Genomic DNA, 26,418 nt, shown 5'->3' with positions numbered 1-26,418 from the left:
ACTAGATCAATAACCACTTTGAATGTCAATGGTCTAAATGTACCAGTTAAAAGACAGAGATCATCAGAGTGGACCAAAAACCAAGACCCAATGAATTCTTCAAAGGTACTGTACCTGTGACATCTGCCCACTCTGAGGTCAAAAACAAAACAAAACAAACAACAAAAAAAAACCCCCACAAAACCCTGAGCTTTCTCTGTGAACTGTCCAGAGAGCTAAACTCTTTCCGTTTGGGGATCTTTTAGGTCAACTCACAACTGTACCTTTAAGCAACACTGAGAATGTATCGTTTTCCTCAGGTGTAGTTGGTGAGCTTCTGGGTTTGTTTTTTTCCTTTTTTAATGATGAGTACACCACATCACTATTCTCAGACTTTTTCTTCTTTCCCAAGCCTGCTTTTATTTCCTTGGTGGTTTTTATTTATAAAGGGTTCTTCTTAATTAGGTATGGATTTATGGTGACCACATCAATGGGTTTATTGATTTATCATGAGTCACTGCTCTCCTTGGCCCAGGGCAGAGTGTTTATAACCATCATTATATTTGTTATTATTATTCCATTAACTATAGCATTATTACTAATTACAACAGAAAGCTGGAACAGTGACCATTTTGATTAGCAAGAGAGTGATGAACTCTGGATATAGGAACATCAGTCTTATTCCAGTCTACCATGCTGGACTGCTTTTCTAAGTTTATCACTTAAGGCCAAAATCTCTCTGGAAAAGGTGACAACTTCCCGCTTAAGAAATCCTCTCAGATATTCAGGACACTGGTGCCTGAGCAGCATTTCATTTATGAGACTCATGAATTTGAGATGTGTGAATTTCTGGAGCATCACATAAAAAAAAAAAATTAGATGGTAGTGTAGTCAAATGGGATCCTAGATTTGTCTCAAACCACGTCTCTCAAATTCTCACCCAATTTAATAATATATGCCTTCCTGGTCATTTTTTAAGAAAACAAACAAAAAAGAAGTCTGAAAAGGGCTTTGAACTGTTCCAAATAAAATGCTGTCCAAAAATGACTTTGAATAATTCAAATTAAAGGGCTGTCATTTGCATTTTATCATATGGGATTTTAGTTATATGGAAACTTTTTATTTGTTTAATTACCTCTTTCAACTATATCTTTCTAAGTTTCCCCTTATAACTATTTTTACATGTTAACAAATTTAAAAACAAACTTAAAATAATCATGCAGTGTCTCTTTCCCCCTTTCTAGCAGCAGTGATCACTTAACATTTCCTGAGAAATCAATGCTCATTGAAGTAACAAAATAATACAAAGACATGAAGGGTTTCAATGGTTCCTATTTTTCCGGAAAAAAGTTCAAGTAGTAGCTTGGCTGATACTTCCTAACATGACAAAAAATAGACCTGTCAAGAATATTTATGTTTATTCATTCTAAGTGTAGTGAACAGGTGAGTACATATATATGTGCATATGTATATGTAATGGCATAGAGTTAACAATGTTGCTTGACTTCAAAAGAGAACGTAAAAAATTCTGTTATATAAACACACACTAGGACTGTATTTGTGCCTATGAAATAAGACATTAAGTAAATGACAATTGTCACTGGTCTCCTCCAGCCCCACTTCTAGATGTATTAGCAATTCCTAGCAATAGATACAGCATAAGGGACCCGAAAGCATGCAGCACAATTGGACAAACCTTTCTGCATTGGGCAGGTACTTCCATGAGCATCTACACACAAAGCATAAAACAAGGACTCACAGAGAGACCTCAAAGCGTACTTAGCAGGCCACGTCCTTGGCCTAAGGGAACTTTCAATCTAGCGGGGAAAAGACAAGATTTTCTCTGTGTTCTTGTCCTATCTTAAGAAACATTATGAAACCACACAGGTCAACAAGTGGAATTTTTTTTTTCCCAACTGAAAATGTAGTTGACATTGAAGTACTCAGAGTAAAAGTATAATCTAGCAGAGTGGAAGTGATTTTTCTTTTTTTTTTTCAATATCCTAAGGAGAAGGCTTTAAGTTGCTTGGGCACTGGGGCAAAGAAATCACCTTCCACTAAAATCCTGAGCATTTTTTGCGCATTCCGGCTTCTACCTGAGCCGGCATCACGGTGTCACTGGGTCCTATTTGCACGTGTCAGCTCCTAAGTAAGACTGAAAGCTTCCTGAAGGTACAGATGATGTCTTCGATTTTGTTTTTTTGTTTGTTGGCTGCCTAAGCACATTACAATTATGTACCAAGGATTTGCTGAGCTGACTTGATATGACTGAAATCAACTGAAGACAGACATCCTAGGTAGGAAGGAATGCCGAGAGGCTACTACTAGATTGGATGAAGTGATTAAAATCCAAAAAGTTCTTGACAGGCAGGAACTATTACCTGAATTAAATAAGATAAAAACCAAACAGGAATAACTGTAAATTATCCTATTGGATCTGAACAAATAACTGTAAAAATTAAAAAAAAAAAAAAAAAAAGAGGGAGTAATGCAGCTTGCTGGAAAATGGCAAACATGAGGGGACAGAGTGTAGCATGGTCGCCAAAGCACAAAGGCCAGGTTAGCCTAGGCTAACAGAGGCCAAGAGTAAGGAAATTTGGTTCTGGGTGCCAGGCATGACATGGGACACTGACAAAGTGTGATGTGCCCAGAAACCACAGACCTGGACAGTGACAGGAAACCCCTATCATACAGCAAGGGCGGGGAGGATGGGGAGAACAGGAGAAATCCAGTCTGGAGAAGGTAAGACTTTGTCAAAAATGTTGTCAAAACAAGATCTTTTGCCTTATTTCAGAGGACTAGTTTTGCTTCAATTTACAGCTTAGTTAATATAATTTCTATTATTTTCTCAAAAAAGACTTTGACACTTTATTACATGATGGCTATAATTAATGTCAGACTCTAAATTAGAAATCAAAAATTCTATTTGATCATTTGGTTTCAAGCTGGAACTAAAGTATGTTTTGGCATTATTACCAACTGTTAGCAGCAAGTTCTGGAAACAGATGCAGTCTTGCTATGTGTTCTAAATATGAAACACATTGCAGAAAGGCTTGGAGATAAAAATATATGCTGCTTATGCACACTCACACTGTGCTATTTCCTGTCCTTATCAGCAATAAAAAGTTCCTCTTGTTTTGTCCCTTCTTTGTTGTTCCAGGTGAACAAAATCTTCTTTCTTCTTTTTCCCTGTCTTCTTTCCTTATGTCTTCCACATGCCTATCTTCCTGTACTTTTCTATCACATTTCCCACTAATAGTTCGTTTCCTTCAAGATTTACTGAGCACATACTATGTGCCCAAAACTGTGCTCAGTTGTAAAGTTTCCAAGTATGTACAACACAGTCACCATGCTTGAGCAGCTCACCTCCTGTAGAAGGCAGAAGGCATGTGAGCAAACGATGATACTAAAGGAAGGTATGTATCACGTTAGAAGTGTGTCCAAAGCCAGATATGAGAAATGGGTGGGTGTAGGCAGAGGAATACACTCTGAGGAAAGTGGTGCTCGGGGAAGGGATTCTTTCGGGGAAAGAGGTGGCTGAGAAAGATGAACAGGGCCCTGGCCAGCAGCGTGGAGGAGAGGGCTGGAGGCCTGTGTGGAAGTGGGAAACTGGCACAGCTTACGTAAGGAATGCCAGGCATTCTTAGAGAAAAGGACCATCCTTCACCTAGGAGAGCAGCGAAGTAGCCAGATAAGTGGGTTGTTATTTTGATCTGGGTCTGTTCTGTACTTGAATTGATTAAGAATCATCACCACAATGTAAATGTTTAATAAGCAGTCAGTGGAAAAAGCTAAAGAAACATCTTCATTAAGAAATGGACCAAAGGTACGGAAAACCATAATCTGGACCATTTGGGGACAACTGCTATGACAGCAGAAGTGTTTCCCCAGGAAGGAATGCATGCAACGCTTTCTGAAAAAGAAGCACCACTGACAAAGTCATTGACAAGAGGAAATGGGGTGGGGGTATTCCCAGGAGGAGGGAGAGCAGCCTTGATGTTTTAAAAACAGACTTAACATCCTTACAATAGAATACTATCCAGTGGTAAATGAAAATGAGCTCTCTCGAGTCATGGGAAGATAGAGAGGGACCTTAAATGCACATGGCAAAGTAAGAGAAAGAAGCCAGTCTGAAAAGGCTACAGACTGTATGATTCCAATTATACAACATTCTGAAAAAGACAGAACTATCAAGGCAGGTAAAAGATCACAGCCAAGGGCTGTGTGGGCAGGTGAGGAGGGATAGTCAGGTGGAGCCCAGGGTGATATTAGGGCAATTAAATTATTCTGAAGGACTCTGTGGTGGTGGACACATGGCATTATATATTTGACAAAACCCAGAGAAGCACAACTGAGAGCGAACCGGAACTCGCTAACATCAACTATGGTCTTTAGTTAAGAATAAGGTATCAATATTGGTACATCAATCGTAACAAACTCACCACACAAATGCAAGCTGTGAATAACAAGACAAAATGGTGGGGGTTGAGGGGGCATGATGGGGTTAGGGGATAGATCTCAGCTCTACTTTATGCTCAATTTTTCTGTAAATCTAAAACTGCTCTAAAAAGTTTTAAATAAAACTGCTCTAAAAAATAAAGTATCAATTTAAATATATGTATATATAAAACAGTATGTTTCTACCATTTTGAAGCTCACAACACAACTTACTTTCTGCACTGGTTTTTATCAGGTAAGGCAAGCTTTCTTTGCTAGAAGTCCTAAGAACAACAAATCCCTGGGCAGACATCATTCACTCCTTGCACAAAATTCTGAGACATGCAGACGGGCAATTCTGAGTAATCTGTTCACCCAGGCCCGTGGAGGCCCAAGGAATTAAATGACATATCTGAGAACAGCACAAAGAATCTTCAGTGACGATGAAACTAAAACTCGGGGGTTCCCTCAGTCACACTGCCTCCACCCTCTCCTCGGATCCCAGGGAACCCCAGAAGTCACCATGTCATTTAAAAATTAACTTTAATACTTTTAGTGAAGTGAGGTTCAAGCTCACAAGCTTTCTCCTATGCAGAGAAAGGGACTGCAGCAAATCTTTCAGTAAAATCTGTAGCCATGTCTTTGCCATCCCTGCATAGGCACGAGCCCCTTCATTTCTACATCTTTTCCTCATGTGTGGGTGGTTGCACATGGACCAAAAACCAGTCCTCACGAAAACAACTGACAAGAACCATGTGTGGAGTCAGAGTCAGGCCATGTACGCAGGCTTCCTGGGGAGCTTCCATACCTCCATCTAACTGTAAGTAACAGCAAATACCATACAACCCAGTTCCCTCAGTTCTGTGAGCAGGCCCAACTAACCCGACTGATCTGGTTGGAGTGGAAACCACTTCTTGGGTCCTCAGCACCCGGCGCTCAGAACTCTCGGTCAACTGAGGTCCCGGGATGCCCTGAACCTGCCCCTCCCCCCAGCAAGAAGATAAAAACCTCAACTGCTCGTGTCAGAAGAGAGCCTACCTTTAGAGAAAGCAAGATGAATTCCCACTTCTAGAAAGCAAAATAACCCAACCAATCGCCATTGATAACACAGAGAAGAATACTGAACAACATTCCACTGGTAACACAGGGCTTGCCTTTGTTTAGGGTCTATTAAATTTAATAACTTCCCCCTCTGTGGCTTTAAACAGAGAACTTCTTCAAAATAAGAGTGGCTCCTATTAAACTTAATTACTTGCCCGTGGCTGCTGTGGCCGAGGTGTGTCTACCCGACAGGTGGCTCTTAATAAAGAAATGGTTCTGTAGTAAAAAAAAAGTAGATGTTCTAGTGTTTTATTATCGTTGCTTTAACTTTCTGGTTTATTAGTATTAATTGCTGGAGTTTTCCTTTTAACCTCTCTTAAGGCGTCACTCCCTCCTGTGAGTTAAGAGTGGCCCAGTGAAAATAAATGTGCACATATACTTGGCACATTACTGAAGCTGCTGGTTTCAAAACCGGACTCAGGGGACTTGACAGAAACTCAGTTATAAGGGACATTTAAAGATGAAGTGAAGCAAACACTGCCCCATTTGAAATCACACGAAACAACCCCTCCCGATCGGCCCTGAATGATCAAATGGGGTTTTTCCACTGGCAATTTCTCGATTTTGTGGTAGTAATAAAATAATTTTTAGTAACTTTATTTATTAGACTAATGCCAATTCTGCTGACCTTTGGAAATATTATAGTTAAGCGACAAAGAGTCATAAAACCAGAGACATCTTGACTAGTCCTGCGCAGTTGATTAAGTGGAATTTTTTGATATTTAAATATTTTGAAAGAAGAAAATCAAGACCATTTGCTGAAACAAACAAAAAAATAATATGTGACCTTCAAAGAGATTACAGTTCCTAACTCTGTCTCATGTAAGAAAAAAAAAATCATGCACACAACCTGCATGGGCCTCTCCCAGAGTAACAGAGGTGGACAACACGTATGCCCCTACCCTTGTGTCTCTAATTCATGTATCTTAACTCTCTAAGAGACCCCTCGAAAGCATCAGAGAGGTCCATGGGCACAACAACGAAGACCACAGAAAAATACTTGTATGAGTCCTTTCCACTTCACTTATACCAAAGAGCGGGACAGACTTAGGTCAATCTAAGCTGCTTCACTCGGCTGGGTGGGGTGGGAGAGGCGTTATCAGCAGGGAATAAACTTACAGAGGGTCTCCTTCCAGAGACCAGCGATAGGTAGCTCCTACGCTGACCCACAAGTCAAAGAAACAGTTGTGTCTCTTTTCATATCGGATAATTACATAAAATACATTTTGAAAGTCTGTAATTATTTACTTACATAGTATTTTGTAATGACCTGTAGAAAAGTAATTACCATCTTTGTGCCAAGCCTCACAAGTGCTTTGAACATCAAAGATGCCAGGGGTGATAACATTATGACAATGATAAAGACACACAATGGTTTGGGTTGTTTGTGGGCTTACTTGTCCTCACCTTGCCACACCTTGCTCTTTGACAGAATCAGTGAGAAACAATTTTGGCAACCTCTATAGAGTGAATATTCTTTTAGGATCTTATAAGATTAAATGAGATAATGAATAAAAATTCCTCAGGGGTGGAGGATGCTGCTTAAATACTGATTGTAAGGTGATAAGGCCATGCTTGTCATTTTGAGTATGGGAGGGGAGGGTACCAACCCCTGTGGGCCTCATCCTGCCCTCCAATGTCTCCAGACTGGTTTCTGATAAGAAGCCTTTGAGTTTTCTCATTCTGCTGAACGGGAACTAAACTCATTACAATACGGGAAGCCCTACTGATCAATTACACGACAGTAATTTATTGTTTGGTCATGAACCCATGACTGCTGCTATTGTTTTTGTTACAATATTGAAGGCTATTCAAGGTTAAGGAAATATTTCCTGAATCTTTGTTTTGTGCCCGTGAACTTCAAGACATCTGGCTTTGCATCTTTATTGGTGGTAAAGGAGGGACTGCAGGTAACACACGTTTATCTTATTCTCTCTATGCCTTGCCTCCATGAGAGCCACGGCAGGGACAGCACAATATAGCATCCATCACTGTCATTATCGTAATTCCTTAAGGTCTAGCATTTGTAGCTACACATGAAAAATTACTCGGGGCGGGGGTGGGGGGTGGGGGAGATACCCAAAAAGGAAGTTGTAAAATCGGATTCTCTGAAGATCTTCAAGTATATTAAATGATGATCTTCCTTTGGAATGGTCTTTTAGGATGAAATGGAATTTCCTTAGGAATGGTACTTCCTGAAAGATCTTTCTGGTTGCTCTTATTCCTATGATCCCTTGGAAAAGAACATGATCATGCTATTTTTCCAACATTGTAATGAAATAGTTATTTTCTCCTAGTGTGTTATTGACCATTTGTGAATGGCTCCCACCTGATTTTAGTGCTACACACATCATTTTGAATCTGTACAGTAATAATGACAGCAAACACTGAGGACTTCTACAGGCTAGGCACTATGCTCAGTGCCTTATGAATGCCATCTGAGGATCCACTCACCTAAATATTTAAATTTTTGTTTGTTTGCTTTACCTCTGCTCTGTGGGGGATCCATTTTACAAAGCAAATAATCCCCTTTAAGAGTTCAGATTTTTATCCACTTGACTCATTTAAGCTAGGGCTTGCCTGCATATTATATACAGATAAGCAATTATTACAAAACAACTTTTGCTTCGTACTATCAGCCGCACTCTGCGGAGCACATAGCGTGTGTGCAGTGTGTGGCAGTACTTTACATAAAGCGTCCCACGGTCCCTCACAGTAACTCTAGGAGATTAATATTATGTCTCTATTTTACAAATAAGAGAGCTAACTTTCAGAGAAGTAAGGAACTTGCCCACCAGGTACATGAGCTGGGACTCAAACCTGGGTCTGAACCTTCAGTACTACCATCCGAGTAAGGACTTCTTTCTCACCCATGATCTGAGGGTATTTCTGTGCTCCTTCGTATAAAGAGATGAGAACTGAGTTCTCTACACAAAAGCACGAACTGTTCTGGAAAGCACCTCAAAAAGGGAACACAGTACTGCCTAGAGATGGAGATGAAGTTTAATATTTTAGCTGCCCATCTTATGGAGACAAAGCATCCTAGACCTTAGGCTTTAGATCTCTGGGGGAATAAGACAGAAAATATGCAACGTGGCACCTTGAAACCCATGAGACAGACTCTATTCTTGGGAGGTCCCTGGGACCGGTCCCCAGGGAAGCAAAAGTGGTACTCCCTGGGGTCAAGGTGACTTGTTCCCCAAGCCCACCAGGCAGCACTCTGGGGTAAGGGCATAGCCCCATGCCCAAGAGCAAGGTCAGGTAAATCAGGCCTCCTCCAGTTCCCTGACAGTCCCCATCTAGTTCTTTCTTCCTGTTTCCCAACATGCTGACAAGAGGGATTTTCTGTTCTCCTCCCTTTAATGTTTACACAGAACCTCCCACCCTGGCACCACGTTTACTTGGCCAGGAATGACTCAGAGAAATGTTTGGGGTAGGAGGAAAAAACTGGACGAAACTCAGTTTTAAACTAGTTTAGAGCAGAGGCTCATTCGTACCCTTGGCCTCCGATCCATCTATGGCTGGATAATTCACCTGCTTTTGCTCCTCCTGCCTCTCCTGTGAAACGGAAAGAGTTGTGTGGTACTGGCTTCTGGAGAGGTTTTAAATAAGCCACAGTCAGTGGACTCAAAGCAATCTCGCGATTCCATATGACACATATAAATGGTGAACAATAGTGACTCCGCATTTACGCGGCGTGTTTTCAGTGTTCTTTCCCCTGGTTTTCCCACTCAATCTTCTGAGAATGCACCTGGGTGAGGAACCTCTGTAGAACAGTGTCCCTAAAGCTGCAATCACTCCCTGAGGTTTTGTCCTCTAGGTACAGCCAGAGGACAAACAGCCAAATCTGCTTCAGCCACAGAGGGTTGGACAGACAGAAGCCCCAGAGGACCCTAAACAGAAGCAAGTTTGCGCCAATCTGTCCTGGCCAAGCGTCATTTTGGCCCTATGTGAAACAAAACAGACTCGGCAGAAAATACAGAAGGAGTGACCAGAACTCATTCAACACCGTCCAGCCCCATGCCTCGGATCCCACATCAGCCCTCGTTCTCCCCCTGTGCCTCACTCATCCCTTCCCGTGTCTTTAACCGATGTTTGCCTAAAGGAGGCAGTAATTCCTGTCAAGGGAAGTGATAACTAAAATTTTATACTCTGCGCAATTCCCCAAGAAATACCACGTGATTCATAAAAATCGTAATAGCCGTCATAATGAAAAGGGGTCAAAGGGGTAACATGATTTTCCAAAGAATCTTGTGGTTCTCCCTCCACCCCTCTTCTTACCCTACTCACCCCTGCGGGAGTCCATCTGCTGTAGAAAATGTGAAGGCACTAGGACCAGAGAGCCCTTTCCTGCCATTCGCTTGAGAAACAAAGCCTTCCCTCCTCCCAAGTGGAAAGAAATAAAGGAGTCTGAGCTAATCAAAACCTGCAAGCCTCCTGGTGGAGTTTCAGCTTGTCAGTGATGCAACTCAGCGGAGTGAGTAGCGGCTTCGAGCTTTGCAGAAAATGAGAGAGGGAGAGAAACAGAGACAGAAACACAAAGAGAAAGAAAGAGAGGCATTAAGCTGGCCAGGAGTCAAACAGGTGCACGGAGCGCGACCGCTGAGCAGAGTGTCTGACACACGGAGGATCCAACTATGTGTGCCTCAGTGGGTCTACTTTCGGTGTGGGGGGGCCGTGCTCTGGTCTGTGTGCCAGGGCTGTCCTGAGATTCACGGAGAGATTTTTTTCTTATTCACAGGACTCATATGGTTGGCCGAGAGCCTCTAACTCTTCTCTACTTGCCAGCGTGAAGGCTGTGTACACTTTCGGGCTCTCTACCATGAATTCTCTCGTGATAGGGAGAGAGAAGGCCAGAACGTGCGCCTCGTGTACTTCCACCATGAGCCACAGATCTCTGCGGTGCCTCTGGAATAACGGATGTGTGAGCTCTGCGGCTGCCACGCTGAGAGAGTCTGCGGCTGCTGGATGGTTCGTGCACAGGCAGCGACGTCAGTCTGGATCGGCCGCTCCGGGGCCACACATGGCCTCTTAAGACTCTTCCAGGCCTGGCCACACTTCAAATGACTAGCTTCTGCTAAGGATCTTAAGTTTGCCGGGGTCCTGTCTCAGAACAAGCCAGCTTGGACTTTGGGGGGTTAAGAGGCTCTAGAGATGGAAGGCTGTGTCATCGGTCTGTAAGCTGGCTTACAGGCGGATGTTGAGAAGGAAAGGAACGCAAGCAGAGGAAGGCCGGGCGTTAGACCTTCAGGAGAAGGCCCCAGTTGAGACGGTGCCCACCAAAGGGGCCACAGTTCAGCAGGGCTAATGCTGGGTGGCATTCAATGTCATTTTAAGAAAATGATGCCAGCTCTGGTGGGTCTTTAGTCTTTCAACTTAAAATGTTCAAGGACTTGATAACCCCGTTATTCAGAGGACCCGGTTTGCCAGCTGTCATACCGTGGCCCACACGCCTCTCATAGAGAGTTCCTGTGAGCCTCGGCCCATCCTACAACCCCAGCCCCACCCCTGCACGGGAGTGGGTTTGTAGTTAAAAGTGTGGTCTTTACCTGAAATGCGCCTGGGCACGTCGGTGATGGCAGGAAGCCCCGTGCCCCGTGTGGAAGACAGCGGGGTGGTGGAGTGAATGGACGGGGACGTCATCTGGCTCAGGTAGGAGGGATAAGACTGGTCATAGGACCACGGCGGGGAAGACTGTGCCTGCCTGGGGTCTAGGAAAAAGAAGAAAAATCTTTAGTGTACTGGCCACTGTACTGGCCATTTCGAACATGCAACCCCAAAATGAGAAAGGGAAGTGTTTATTTCCTTTGACCCCAGCCTTTCAGGCCCTGTGTAGCACACAACTTTCTAGTTTGAGAGTGACAAAATGGACCACGCACAACGACTACTTCTCTCTCACACTTTAAGTATTTCTATTTGGAAAGTCTAACGGACATTTAAAAAACAACCTGCTTCAGTTATCTTTACAAAGTTGAATTTTACTTCATTTATTTTCTGTATCTTCTCATATTACTTCAATGAACACATTAAACTCTCAACTTTTTTTTTTAAAGTCAGATTTTCTATAACAACCAACTTGGCTAAAGAACAGGTTCACTGTACTTTTCCCTGCAGCATACCCAGCTGCTATCTTTCAGATGTGTTTTTTGGTTTTAAAGTACAGAATTCCATGATTTCCCTTTCTCTCCAAAGAAATGGATGGCACTTTCTAGCAGGGAGGGTTAGCGGGTTGGGGGTAGAGAGAAGAACAGAGGGAGCAGCAAGTGAGAAGAACCCAGAAGAGGACAGTCAGTTACAGGATTCTCATGCTAGAACTACCCCAGAAAATGACCTTTAAGAAAGGGATAAACTTAATTTCAAAGTCAACTGCCATTAAGAACTGAAAAGCTTCAGGACTCCTGGGTGGCTCTGACTCTTGATTTCAGCTCAGATCATGATCTCAGGGTCCTGGTCTCAGGGTTGTGAGATCGAGCCCTTTGTCAGTTTCTGTGCTGAGTGTTGAGCCTGCTTAAGATTCTCTCTTTCCCGGGGCACCTGGGTGGCTCAGTGGGTTAAAGCCTCTGCCTTCTGCTCAGGTCATGATCCCAGGGTCCTGGGATTGAGCTCCACATCGGGCGCTCTGCTCAGCGGGGAGCCTGCTTCCCCCTTTCTCTCTGTCTGCCTCTCTGCCTACTTGTGATCTCTGTCTGTCAAATAAATAAATTAAAAAAAAAAAAAAGATTCTCTCTTTCCCTCTCCCTCAGCCCTTCCCTCCACCCCCCACTTAACAAAAAACAAAAAACAAACAAACAAAAAAGAACTGGAAAGCTTCATCACCATCCAGTTTCAATGTTAAGCATATGAGTTTCTGACAGAAAATGACCCAAAAACAGAAGAGCAGGGACACATCTTTAATCTTACTGGAATCTGTTTTAAAGATGCCACATGTTTGGAATACAGCCTAGTGTTACCTACCATCACTGTAATAATAAAAATAACAGGCAGCCAACTTGTTAGGGTTAACTGCTGAGCATTAACAGTATCTTTTGATGTATCTCTATGGGGCTTCCTGGAGGCACAAGCTCAAGGCCAAGTACATTTATCAAAAGAGTTTCAGTCTACAGAAGAAAAAATGGTGAATTTGTCATATATTTCCAGTGTGCATTTCAAATTAATTTTGTTCTTACTGGAGGGCTAATCAAACAGATTCATAAGCAAATTTCTCCTAACTTTTTTTTTTTTTTGCTACTTCCAAAATGTTTTGCTAGTTTTAAAAATTCTAATACACCAGGCTGTTCACAAGACAGCACTGTATATTAGAATATTCAGGGACTTTGTGATGTGCGGAATGGGGTCAAGTTCTGAGACTTCTACTTTCTAGTTGTGTGATCTCCGGTTAACTACTCAGCAACTCTGAGCCTCGGTTTCCTCATCTGTGAAAAAGGGTGGGGGGAGGGGGTTATGTCCGAATCACAGTTTGTGAGAATTACAAGAGAAAACCAGGGGCGCCTGGGTGGCTCAGTGGATTAAAGCCTCTGCCTTCGGTTCAGGCCCTGATCTCAGGGTCCTGGGATCGAGCCCTGCATAGGGCTCTCTGCTCATCAGGGAGTCTGCTTCCTCCTCTCTCTCTCTGCCTGCCTCTCTGCCTACTTGTAATCTCTGTCTGTCAAATAAATAAATAAAATCTAAAAAAAAAAAAATCTTTACAAAAGAAAACCATATAGAGAGGATGAGCACAAGGAGGTACCCAGTAAGTATTGACTCTTATCTTAAAAAACAAAAACAAAAACAAAAAAGCTCTTGGTGACACAAGGATAGTCCCACAGTTAGAACACATCTGAATTGGCACTAATACATTTGGACCAGACTTAAAACTATTCCCCTAACACCTATCAGCCTCTGAAAATGAAAAGCTTAAGTTTTTAAAACAATTAATATGTTTGAATAGTCAATGCAGGCTTATCTCTAAAAATAAAAATGAGTACAACAAGACATGGGTATTTCTGAAATGGTCCCTCCTTTAAAGCCTCTCGGTTTTTCCATACAATCAAAGCCAGTTAGTTTTAGCTATTGTTTATTTGTTCAATTCAGAAACAATTTATTTAAAGGCTGTCTAAATAGGACATACTGAGTCAAAATAATGAAATACATCTGGATATTTATCTGATGTTTACTGTATCAACAGATACATAGAAAAATTTCATCCAGCTCAATTTTAGGGAACATTTACTGGAGTTTGCAACTTAAAAAAAAGTATGGTACTGTAAATGGTTAACATAAACTTTTCCTTCAGAAATCTAAGGGGAACTTGGTCATTAAAGTAATGAACTTCTGTGCTTTAAAATGTTCAAGGCTGAGATTGTATAGATTGGCAACATTTCAAATCAGAGTGAGTGGTCCTTGTGATATATCTGATATTAACGTACTTCCTTGTTTTAACCATTAATGTAATTCATTACATTTCAGATGTAAATATAAATGACCTTCAGATGGAAAAGGATGCACTCCTTACAGCACCCGAAGGCAATCTCATAAAGGCAAGGCCTTCTCTCAAGCCACGTTTTCAATAGACAAAAAGGACAAGAATCCCATAGATAACTGAGCTGTGCACACAGGATTCCGATCTGGATTTGAGTTCTAATCTAACTTGACCAGATGCCTTCTGGAGCAAGCAGTTTAACCTGCATGTCCGTTCCTCTACTGTAACTCACTGTTAGCAGTAGCACAGGGCTCCCTGCCTAAAAATGGGAAAAAATACAAAGAAGTGTAAAGAATGACTAGAAGTATTAATGTTTAAAACATATCACCGAGGAATGAGGGAACTTAGTGTGGGCAGCCTTTCAGTTCTCCTTGTGCAGGCACGCAGTCCAGTTGGGGGGGAACAAGTGAGCTTTCTAGCGGGAGAATAGGAGCTGGAACCCTGGCTCTATGATTTATAAGCTGCATGGCTTCAGTGGTGGTAGGGAACTCTCTGAATTCTGGAGGGGAGACAAGCTCCCCTCGGTGCTGAGCAAGCCACTGAAACTTTCAGGGCCTCAACAGCTCATCTGTAAAATGGGAATAATGATGCTTCTTAGGGTTGCTGGGAGCATTCCATGAACACGGCCTTATCTGATGAGTCATCTGACATTCCTGGTACATATTAAGTATATCATAAATACAAGCGATTATTGCTAGCTGTGAAATGAGTATTGTAACAACAGCTACCATTTTGTTACAAAAGTAAATGAGATAATGTAAGTAAAAGCATTCGGTAACTGTCAAGTGCTATATTAAAATTAGTACTGCTCTTCTTTAGGAGCTCACATGGTCAAGGCCCTGCTGTGTGACAAGGGTTATGTTTCTTAATGTTGCTGGGCTTCAATCACTTCACCTGTAAAATGGGTATGATACTATCTCAGAGCTGTTGTAAGGACTAAATAATACACAGGGAGTGGCAAATCATCATTATCATTCAAAAAAATTAAAAATCTGACTCTAAACCATCCAGGAGGGATGGGTTGTTTCGTGTTATTCTTGAAGGTTTCTAAGATCAGACCCAACACAAATAGTAAGTGCTTGATAAGCAAACAGTCAAGGAGCCTCCCAGGGTGGTTTGAGTGAATAATGAAATTTTATAACGAAGTAGTAATTAGTCATCCTCTAACTTCCCCTAAGGTGATAAAAGAAGTTGTATCAGTGAGGTTTTAGTTTTTATATCATGTCCCTAACTTCCAGTTCCAGAATGTACACCAGAACAGTCTATCAAAGGATAGTTTTGCTTTTACCAGAGGTCCTACCTGAAGATCTCCAAGATTAGCAAAAATCACTTCTCACTATCCTTAACAAGTGAGGTCTCTCTTTTTGTTTTTTTGTCCCAGAGGACAGACTGCTGAGCCAAGCCAATCTTTTTCAGGGTGACCATCCTATGATTCTATGATAATGACCCAGTTAAGGAGAGAGAGTCACTATAAAAAAAAATAAGACACAAGAACTGCCATATGGGGGTTCACTAGATCTCACAAAAAATAATTTTAAAAAGACACAGTAATCTCTTAAAAAAAAAAAAAAGTAACAGTCTCCAGTAGCCCAAGGCCTTCTCTAATATGCTGTGAATGATGTCATCAATCCCAACTCCACTGTTTCTGACCTGTGTGATCTTGGACAAATCATATAATCTATCCAATCTTCAAGCTTCCTAGTCTGTAGAATGGGGATAAATAAGAATACCTTCCTCCTCAGGTTGTTGGGAAGATCAATCGAGATAAAGTAGTAAAGAGTGAGCTCATGAGAAGAACCCAACACATGTTCACCACTGTTAAGACCTCTACCTTCCCCGAACCTTCATTCTGCATTAGTATTTCCAGCCCATATCTCTTATACTAGCAGAGGACAATCTTTAGAAAGCTTCCTGTAAGTTCTGAAGTCCACTGTTTGGAGAATATATCCACGTGGGTCATGTCAATAACCTTTATGATCATTTACCTTTAACCGTGTTCTTTCTTAGTTCTGGTTTCTCCCAGACCAAGAAATTCTAATCAGTTTAGTGTATTTTTTAATACGTACACCTTAACTTTTTTCAAACCCATAGTGGAAAAAAGAGCTATATATAAAATATCTTGACTTCCTAAATGCCCCATCACCAAGAAAACATAATCCTATCTTAAATATACAATTATAGCATATTTGCTTTGTTATGGACAATTATTAATGCTTACAGTAGAGAAAAGTCATCTTGACCTGATCTCATTAGCAGTTTTGGAACTCAGCTTCCTGAAGAAATCTGAGACTTCTGGGATTCGCTCTGAACTTGGGTGAGTCAGAGCAGGTGACAGATAAGGTTTTTAGGCATCACTGTACAATCCTAAGGTTGCTACCAGGGAAGGGTGTAGGGCCTTGCTCTGAGACAAACCTACTAATTAGCCATTCACACACAACAAACGGTCTGCACCCTGACTTCAGGTCCCACAGGGCTGACAGAACCCTCTCCTTCAGTCCATCCCGCCCAGAGTTAGAGCAAACTGTTTGTCTCTCTGACTCTGCAGGAACAGAGGGAGGTACTGTGTCCTCCACTCCAACATAAATGAGAATATTCTTGATTTTTGTGTCTCAGAGGATAGAGCAACTACCTATAAGCAACTACACATAAGCACCCATGAGCTTTCAGAGGATGAGTAAACTTCCTTTCTCAGAAATTTTTCGAAAGAAATGAAAACTTCTGTTGAGCTTTAAATATTTTATGGTGTTTTTAAAACCGTCATTCACTACTTTCACATGAGAATCCTCAGGAACAGTATCGATATTATTTTTATGACCATATTATAGAAATTCAAAGGATCGGCATATGTTTTTATACAGATGTGACAATTTAAAAACAAAACTTTCGATGCTGCTTTTTTCTTTTTTTTTTTAATGTGCATATACTCCTTAGTGCCTGAGAAATCTGAAATCCTAAACAGCACATGAGCATTTAAATAGGCCTGTACCCTATTTCTCCCCTAAACTTCTCTGCTCTCACCTAAAATGGGGGTTTTAAATGGGAACCTGTGATCAAATTTGATCTATAAGATAAACCTGAGGGAAAATCAGGTCTTCCCTCTATGAGGGCTGCCGTACTCATGGCCAGGAAGTGACAAAGCAAAATGACTAAATGAGAGAGAGGAGAAAAAGCAGCAGAGGGACCTAGGAGCAAAAGAGGTCCTAGAGCCTAGATGAAACGAGCAAGAAGATGGGCACCAGGTTGAACTGTGCAAGCATGCCAAGAACCACCACCAGGCACATAAGGTCAAACTACTTAGTAGACACCTCAAATCTATAACTACACCGTTCCAGACGATATCATGGTTTCCTTTGTGAGAACAGACCAATTCTAGCTACTAAGAGTTCAGATTGAATAAAAAGGAACCAGTCATTCAACATAAAGAACCCTTCAAAACAGACAGAGGGGCAAACCGTAAGAGACTCTTAAAGGTAGAGAACAAACTGAGGGTTGCTGGAGGGATGGGGTGGGGGATGGGCTAGATGGGGGATGGGCATTAAGGAGGGCACCTGTTGTGATGAGCACTGGGTGTTGTATGTAAGTGATGAATCACTGAATTCTACTCCTGAAACCAATACTGTATGATATGCTAACTAACTTGAATTTAAATAAAAACTTGGGGAAAAAAAAGAATCCCTGAGCGTTGGTTTTATCTGAGGCAGAGTCTATCAGAGACATCGTTACTATCAACAGTGTGCGGGGCTGCTCCTCCATTTAGCTTATATTTTAAAAAGACACTAGAAGCCCAGAGGTCAGTGTATACTTCACTGTCTCTCTCCCAACTCACTAAGTCAAGGGCAAGGCTCTTCTTAGCCATCCCTTTTCCATCTGTGGGGTACAAATGGTCATTACCGCCACCTTAACAGGGCTTTTGAGGGGCAGGGGGAGAGAAGTTTTTGCATGGTGTTCTGATGAACCAAAAAATTATCGATTTTTATTGCGATAAACAGCTTCTGTATGCCCATGTGCCAGTGGGATGGTCTAAGGGGCAGACAGGACACAAAAGGCCTTTCCTGCCTTGAAGAAGCTTATGCAAGCAGTTGGGGAAGTTAAAATGGAAAGATGTAAACAATTAATTCAGAAATGTTCAGAGCATGTGCTTGTGTCTTTAAAAAATGCTCTAAAGATAGAAATGAACCATGAGGCATCAATGTCAGAGCAGATATCCTAAGTTCTCTTTCTAGAGGGCTGTTTCTTCTGCTTGGGCTACTTGGAGGTTGTTCCAGAAACTCCCAAAACAAAAAGTACAGAAGATGACATAGCCCAGCGATGCTCCCAAATCCTAACTTGGGAAGAGTGGTTCCCGTGTCTCAAGGTGTCTAAGCGCCAGGCAAAAATGGAGACAACCATTTATTTAAAGCTGTGGACATAAGAAGAGCAAACTCTCTTCTTTGAGTCAGATCACAGCTTCTGAAGTTCTATCACCGGTATGGGGGAAAGGAAGGGGTGGCCATTCATCTCCTAAAATGGTACTGAAAGAGTCATGGCTCCGAGAGGATCCATACTTTCAAATGACTAGAAAGCGAATTCCATGTCTGCATAATTGAACTCCAAACATGTGGGGACAGAAAAGAAGAGAGAAAGGAGGCAGAGCATTAGAAAAAAGCCACCCTAGGAAAATGAACTGGCTCTAAGAAAATATGCAGACATCTGTCCTCTCTTCAGTTTGAATGAGTTTGAGTCTGAGGGGAGCTGAGGGGGAAAAGAGCTGCATGAAAGTCCAGCGAGAGGTAACGTGGAAACTCAATGATTGCTCTCAGCGGGCCTCCTTTTGTAAACACTTCTGTTAAACATGTGTAGGTGTGAAGAAGGGCCTGCTTTCCTAAGAATCACTCATAACAAGGCACACCGCGCACATGGCGTTGAACTTCATGCAGAGATGGGAGGAAACAAGTAAACAGGGGCAAAGCCCGAACCAGCGCACAAAAGGCTTCTTCCTGCTTGTGGTGCCAGCAGGTTTCTGTGTAATGTGACCCAATGGGAGCCCATGGTTTCTGCCAAAGCTCCGTGTGCCTGTGGCAGCACTTCTCTATTTGGGGAGCAGGGTACGATTAGAAAGCTCCATGTTCCCACCCTTATCCTCCACCCATTTTTTTACCCTAATCAGCACTCACATCAGCCTGTGTAAACCTCAAATATTTCTTAAGAAAACTGGGGTACTTAAAAGGAACTGTGTAGAGTCTAATAGTTTATGACTTGTGCCCTGTCAATTGCTACCAGGGTCAAATACAGCCAGTCATCTCAACTGAGAGAGGCAGGTTTACAATTTCCTACCCTAAACTATGTCTGTTGTACTACTATCATTCACAGTACAAATACACTCACGTTCATATGTACATTAATTCCCATTTCAAAACAATTTACACTAAATACTAAATGTATAAATTCTGTCTTCTCTAATAACCTTGTTAGCTAGACTGGATTTTCAGAATGAGCTCTCCCACTCACTTCTGGGTCTCTTGACTAGTAGGACACACAGTTCTTAGAACAAACAAGCTCCTCTTCCAGCATAGGAAGAGCCCTGGACTGGTTGCTCTGGCGCCAAATGTGCAGCCGTGCGCTACTGATTTACCTTCTCTGAGTCTCACCATTTGCACCTGGAAGAGGAGATGAGAACAGATGGGTTATCGCTAAGATGATTTTCAGCTTTGAACTCTACAATACTAACTACTCAGGAAAGCAAGCTCCCTACCCTCAGTCCTTTCTGAAGACAGTAGTTGTCACTGAAATTACTAATGGTGTGTTGAACAGGTTTGGGCTGGCCATGAAATGTAGGTGACAGGTGGCCCTCACAGAGCCTCCCTCCCAGAGCAGAGAAGACCCTAAGAGCAGGGTTCTTGAATCCCCCTTCTGTCCCTACCTGGGACTTCCCCCAAACAGACCAAGATGGCTACCAGATTCATTTGGCAGAACCCAACTGATTCACAGAGCTGTGACTGAAATCTGAGGAGAAAAGAGCAGCGCACTGTTTGGATAAAACTGGATGCTACATAGGGTACACCAGGCACAATGAGTGAGGTCACAAAGCAAACAATGGGAGAAGAGTGACTTAGTCACTCTTAGGAGACAATAGCAGGGAAGAGAATGAGCAGTGATGTGCATAGTCTGAGAGGTCATATGCCACAACAAAAGGTTAAACCAGAAGGAAGTTGAATTAAGACAAGGTCATGAGAAGTGCCTTCAAAACATCACCAACTTTTGGATGAATGGGACTCTTAACTGTCTCATAAAAATATGAACTGTTTTGGGGAGCCTGGGTGGCTCAGTGGGTTAAAGCCTTTGCCTTCGGCTCAGGTCATGATCTCAGGGTCCTGGGATCCAGCCCCACACGGGGCTCTCTGCTTAGCAGGGAGCCTGTTTCCCTTCCTCTCTCTCTGCCTGCCTCTCTCCTTACTTGTGATCTCTGTCTTTCAAATAAATAAATTAAAAAAAATATATGAACTGTTTCATAAAAATATGAAAAATATGTTCTTATTTAGAAAAAAACTTAAGAGAAAAAACAAGAGTCTCTACCACATGTCACACCTAACCTGGCCTCAGCCTTGGCATGCCCTGGACCTCCATCAGAAGCCAGCAGAAGGATGGGAATAAGCTACACACAGAACCAGAACTTGAGACATAACTGGGATGTGGGGCTGGCCAGGGAAAGTGAACTTCAGTTCAAATCATCATCCCGAAGTGGGTATAGTCAGTCAGGTCAAGTCAGGCTGATGTCAACATCCAGGGGGCAGCTACAACAGCTAGGGCATCACAGAAGGTCCCCAGGCCTGGTGATTCCTGTTGTCAGATGAGTCATGGTATCGGTGGTGCTAAGAATTATCTCCTGGTCATTCATTCACGTATCCAACCATTCATTCATTCATGTATCCAACCATTCATTCATTCATTTGTTTGAAAAATATGGACTGAGTGGCCTCCTCTGGTACTGGGCTAGGCACTAGAGATATTAATGGCAAATAAAGACAGACCGAATCCCTGCCCTCATAGACTTTACAGTCTGGCAGGGGACACTGACATGAATCAACTCATCACATAACTGCGATAAGTACTAGAAAGGAGAGTCCTTGGCACCATGACAACGCACAGTGGGCCACCCCAACCATGCCTGGGGGTCTAATGATATGAGATGATAACTGAGTCAAGAACTCAATGGCAAGCAAGAGTCCAGTAGATCGGTAGGTGAGAGTAAAAGGGCTTTAGGCCAAGAGAACAATGTGTATCAAGTTCCTGGGACAGAGGCAGTATGGTTTTTGGAGGAATTGAGAGAGCCAGTGTGGGTGGATTACTGACAAAAGGCTCAAAATCATTGAAAGGAGAATGGGGGAGGAGTCCGAGCAAGCAGAACCTGCTAGGCCACACCAGAGGTTCGGGGCTTTATCCTAAGTGCAACGGAAGGTCACTGAGGTGTTTTAAGTATGAGGTGACATAATCAGATATGCATTTTTAAAATCTCCGTCCGACAGCATCATAATAGAAACAGGGCACAAGTCCAGTCTAGAACTGGGCAAACAGGGAAGGGTGTATAGGACAAAAAGCAGCTGAAATGGACAGAGGGGAGGAGCCCAGGAAAGCCAGCAAGCAGCCTTGGGCCAGTAGCTGCCTCCACACACCATCCCTGAGATGCCTGAGGCTGGATCACATCAGCTCGGGCTGAGCAGGCGGACCTGCAGTCAGGGGCCTTGGGCCTGCCGCTGTGATCTGAGCAGGCCCCACCTCCCACCTTCTGGTTCAGGGGTAGAGCCTGGGCACCTGCCCTTTTAACAAGCTCCCCCAGGTGATGCCTAATCCGTGCCACAGTTTGAAAACAATGGGCATAATTTTTACTGCTGACAGTCAGAAAGGAAAATTACCCAACGCCATTCTGATTTAATCTTCCCTATCAAGAAGAATGATCTCCAAATAGAAGGAGCAAAACAAACATGCTTCAGAGGACATTGTGGCCCAAGAGAGGTAAGAAGACAGAGGAGAGAGACTTGTACTTTAAACGAATTCAAGGTTCTGTTCCTGGATGAGTTATACCGCACAATATTGCAAGAACTGTGGAGACCAGTAGGCCAAAAGGGCGTGGGTTTTTTGCCCTTTTTGTCCTGTTTTGTCCTTTATTTGACAGAGCGGGGCTCCAAAGTTATATTAAGTGAAGCCTTTTTCCCCGTAACTCCACTCACTACTAACCTCAGCTTTGCTCTCCAGCATTCCTCTACCACGTGAGAGTCCTGAAATTATTTGAAGGTAATGCCTTTACTAGACGATCGCTGGACATTTGCTGACTCCATTCACCTTACTCTGAGAAAAGCACTACTACTGGTAAAATTTAAATGTCAACTAGTTTTTTGGAGCCTTTACTGGTAATGACTTGCTTGCAGTCCACGGAAAACACTAAGTCACCTTCAGCAGCCTGTGGACAATGAGCTTTTCACCCCAGAGCTCCACAGTGACAACCAGAAAGCAGAAGAGGTTCACTAAAAACCTGTCTCCTGGGGTTACCACAGCACTGGATTAGAAGAGAGCTCACCTGTCCATTGCACATCCTGACCTCAGCAAGATATACACCTTATCTCTAATGTGATTTATAGCTACTTAAAAGGCCTACCCGAAAGTGGTTGTTGAGATGACTCATGGTCAGCTTGGAAAAAGACATGCAGTGGCAGGCTCGAGGATTATAGTCCTAGTTATGCCCAGCATGTTCGTGAAAGTCTTTAAAGAATTAGAAACAACCTTTCTAAGCTGCAAGATGAGACAAAGTTGTGAGGAACAGCCAACACACTGGGTGAAGCATCAGAACTATAAAATAACCCTCAAGGATGGGAAAAGGGAGTGCAAGTGACATAATGGAACTGAATAAGAAAGAAAGCACCTCCTTGTCTCAGTCAAGTCCAAGACAGAAGCCTGCCCTAAGAACAGAGATTTTCCTGGACTGCGAGACACAGTGTGACGGGATGACAAAAAGTTAATACAACCTTGGGATGCATGAACAGAGTACCAGAAGACCCCTACTGCCCTGGTCACACATGGATAGAGGACTGTGTCTTCTCAAGGCAGCATCAGATGGAACCTCCAGCCATCATGTGAGGAATGGTTGAAAGGAGAGGCCAAGAGCTCCCAACTACCTTCAATCTTTCCATAGGACACTGCTACCCTCCTGCCTGACCTGAAACTTGGATTTCCCCAGATAACCTTTCCACTTGGCTCATTCTCCAAGGTCACAAGATGAGCCAACTCCTCCTTAGAAGTTTTTCCATGTTTACCATGACCTACCGACCTCCAGAACCTTCCTCCATATTGGTAACTGGCTCAACATCTTCCTTCTTTCCCTGACTTGTACCAAGTCCTACCAAATCCTGGGACAGACTGTCATTCTCCCTGATGATCCACCACACAACAACCCACTCCTGTTACCAAACCGCAACCAGTGCAGGAGGGAAGCACATAAGTAGGTATAACTAGGCTGGTTGGCACTTCCAATTACCTCTATCCTCAGCCAGCAACTCAGCAATGCTCACCCAAAGTCATTTTCCTCTCCCATCGATCACTTGATGACTGTTCCAAACACTGTTCTTCTTAACCCTCTCCCCTCTCCCCTCACCTCCTCCCGACCTAAAACCGCCTTGTCAGATTTCACCTTCCTGGGACACTAACTTTAGCTCTGAGAGTTTCCAAAATCTCCTGGTACCTGTTTTCTTCTTCCCTAAACAGGCTTCACAATATGGACTCTTCAGTGATATTTGTCTTTCAAATACTGCTATCACTAACATTTTTTAAACAGTCAAAAAGCAAGTCTTTATCCAAATAAACAAAGCCCTAGAAAAATATCTGAAGGTCTTACATGGGAGAAGGGACATACAATTTTATTCCTGGAGTATTTCTGCACATATTAATATGAAGAAATGAAATCAAAACACTTTCTCAACTGATAATATTTGTAAGATGCTGTTGTTACTTTAATACTGCACAGTACAATATACACCCATTCTCAATGTGAAGTCCTGGGTGCCCATCAATGATTAAACATCAAATCCACCATCAGAGTATCCACTACATCAAATTGCACGCCTGACATGCCCCTCTCCTGGACTGGCCCTGTAGGACGAATATGCCATTCAAAGCTAGATTCCTATTCTGATGATTTTGCCTACAGTCCATTGCAAAAGGTAAAAAGGGCCAAGAAAGGTCCCCAGGCAACTAACGAAGAGGAAAGACATGTGTATGTCTGTGTACACACATACATATGTACATGTCTCTGTATGTCTGTATTACATATGCACATATATGTGTGTAGGTAAAGACTAAAACCAGATATAAAACCAAACAGAGAAAGATAATGCTTTGGAAAAGAATGAAAGAAAGAAATCCAGACTTCCTCTGGGCAGAAACCCAAAGACAGGCTAGAAGCAGAGCAGTCTTGGGGAAGGATAAAGCGAGGCATTATGTAGATGGATTCTTCTTATCACAATTAGATATTAACTATGCATCTTCTAGTCCACATAGGAGGAAATTACAAAGGCAAGTTTTTGGAACTCAAGAAATTAATTTTTCTTGGAACACTGCCCCTCTCCATTTTTCTAAAGGCATAATAAAGCCCAAGCATCTTCAGTTAATAAGGGAATTCCTACTGACAAGTCCAGAGCCCTTCATGAAGCTGATCTAAGGACACTGCTCACAAGCTAACAACAGCATGACATACTGACCACCAGCCTTCCATGGGGTCTTCCTGAGCCTTAGTCTTCAAAGGCAGCACAGGCTGAACCCGAATTCTGCTCTTCTTCATAAGGCAGCTGCCAGAGCTAAATGGATGGGCAATTACACATCATTTGTACTATTTTCTCATAAGGACTGTAACTGGTGACCTCCTCTGAAGAGATTTCCAGCTCACAGATGTGCACAGCAGCAGCACATTGACTCAGCTATCCTGCCCAAACTCTCTCACAGGAAGAAGATGGGACAGAACTTTCTGATAACTTCAGAAATTAAACAACGGCACCACAAAAGTAAAAGAACAGTACTATCAACAGCCTGTCTTTGAACGTGGTGATTTCTGTTCCTCAGACGTGAGATGCCTACAGGTGAGTAAGACTCTGGTGATCATAAAGCATGAGACCTCACTTACCTTGCCCACCCTCTACAGCCCACCACCCTCCCACAGTGATGCACCTGTGGTCACTCTTCCTGGTAATGGTCACTGGGCCTCTCTCAAGCCTCGCTTTCCCTCACACTCACAGCCACCACCGGCCGCCCCCCGGCCCCATGCCCACACCAGATCCCACCTTGTTTCACATTAAAAGGAAAGGATTTTGCTAGTCAGTGTTGCAGTGTGAGCACAGTGGACTCAGGCCTAGGACAGCCAAACAAACATGGCCCAAGCTCAGCGGGCCCAGTTGGCTGAGATCCTCCTCACATTTAAAGGCGTGTTGTTGGCCAAGGGAATAGGGAATCAGACCGAAGGTGGGTGGACACTATTGCACTTCAGTCACCATAATTGATGAGAAGATGATTCTTCTACATGATGCCTGGTCAAGTTGCTTTTTGAGATATTCCTAAAAGTGTTACCTTGAATACATACTCACATAACTGTAATTTAATCATTAAAAATAATTTTATTGCACTTTAAAGCATAATTCAGATATTCCTCATGCATCTCTTTTAGGAAAATATCATTCTCTGAGGACTCTAAATAATACCCAGTGGGGAGTAGAAAAAGCAATTAGTCCCTTAAGACACATATCACTTAGACTGTCAGCAATATGGCCGACTTGGTAGGGCTGAGGGAGACCGCTGACTAAAAATGTGGAGCTCACAGTCAACTATAATGGCTGAAGAAGCTTTCAGTGAGTCATGTCTTGAAGAATCAATTTCTTCCACATGGAAGATATGTCCTTTACAGAATCATTTTAAAGCTTTAAGAAGAACTTCATGCAAGACTAGTTCACCAGTGGAGAAGAGTGGCATAAATGAAAGTTGGTAAGTAGAGAAATGGGGGGAAACGGCCATGACAGAGGCATGCTTTGGCCTCCCAAGAGTGCACAGTAGTTAAGGAGCATGGTTAAGGTGCCCTGAGACAATGCACATCCAGCTTCTGTTCCTGCATTCACCACCGCCTAGTGGTACGTGGGACCTTGGGCAAGGTATCTAAGGCGTCTGGCCTCTCAGACCCTCTGCTTTGTATAATAATGCCACCTACCTCACCAGAGCTGTGGTAAGGAACATACGGACTGACTTCATTACAGCAATGCCAAACACACAATGTGCACTCAGTAAAGGACTGCTCATAATAATTCAATCAAGTAGGTACTAGGGCAAGGATAATAATGGGTCACACTTCCTGAAGAAGTCAATAACCCATTCATTCATCCATCACCAAACCAAACTCACAAAGTAACAGACACTGTGTAAGACAATGGGGACACAAA

The 26,418-nt window shown here is 42.8% G+C and overlaps 1 protein-coding gene across 4 annotated transcripts in view; it reads right to left on the bottom strand.

Moving 5' to 3' along the window:
* RUNX2 (RUNX family transcription factor 2) overlaps nucleotides 1-26,418 on the bottom strand; it is a gene marked incomplete at both ends in the record, with an annotated part of 205,001 nt that overhangs the window by 20,106 nt on the left and 158,477 nt on the right. For all 4 annotated transcript variants that reach the window (XM_080805739.1, XM_080805740.1, XM_080805741.1 and 1 more), the window contains one exon: nucleotides 11,067-11,228. In XM_080805739.1, the coding sequence (XP_080661865.1) occupies nucleotides 11,067-11,228 (162 nt within the window). The remainder of the gene's footprint in view (nucleotides 1-11,066; nucleotides 11,229-26,418) is intronic.

This window comes from Martes martes, assembly GCF_963455335.1.
Source record: "Martes martes genome assembly, chromosome: 6".
Taxonomy (NCBI): domain Eukaryota; kingdom Metazoa; phylum Chordata; class Mammalia; order Carnivora; family Mustelidae; genus Martes; species Martes martes.
Note: the sequence above shows the minus strand (reverse complement) of the source record. Positions and strands in the feature narration are given on the sequence as shown.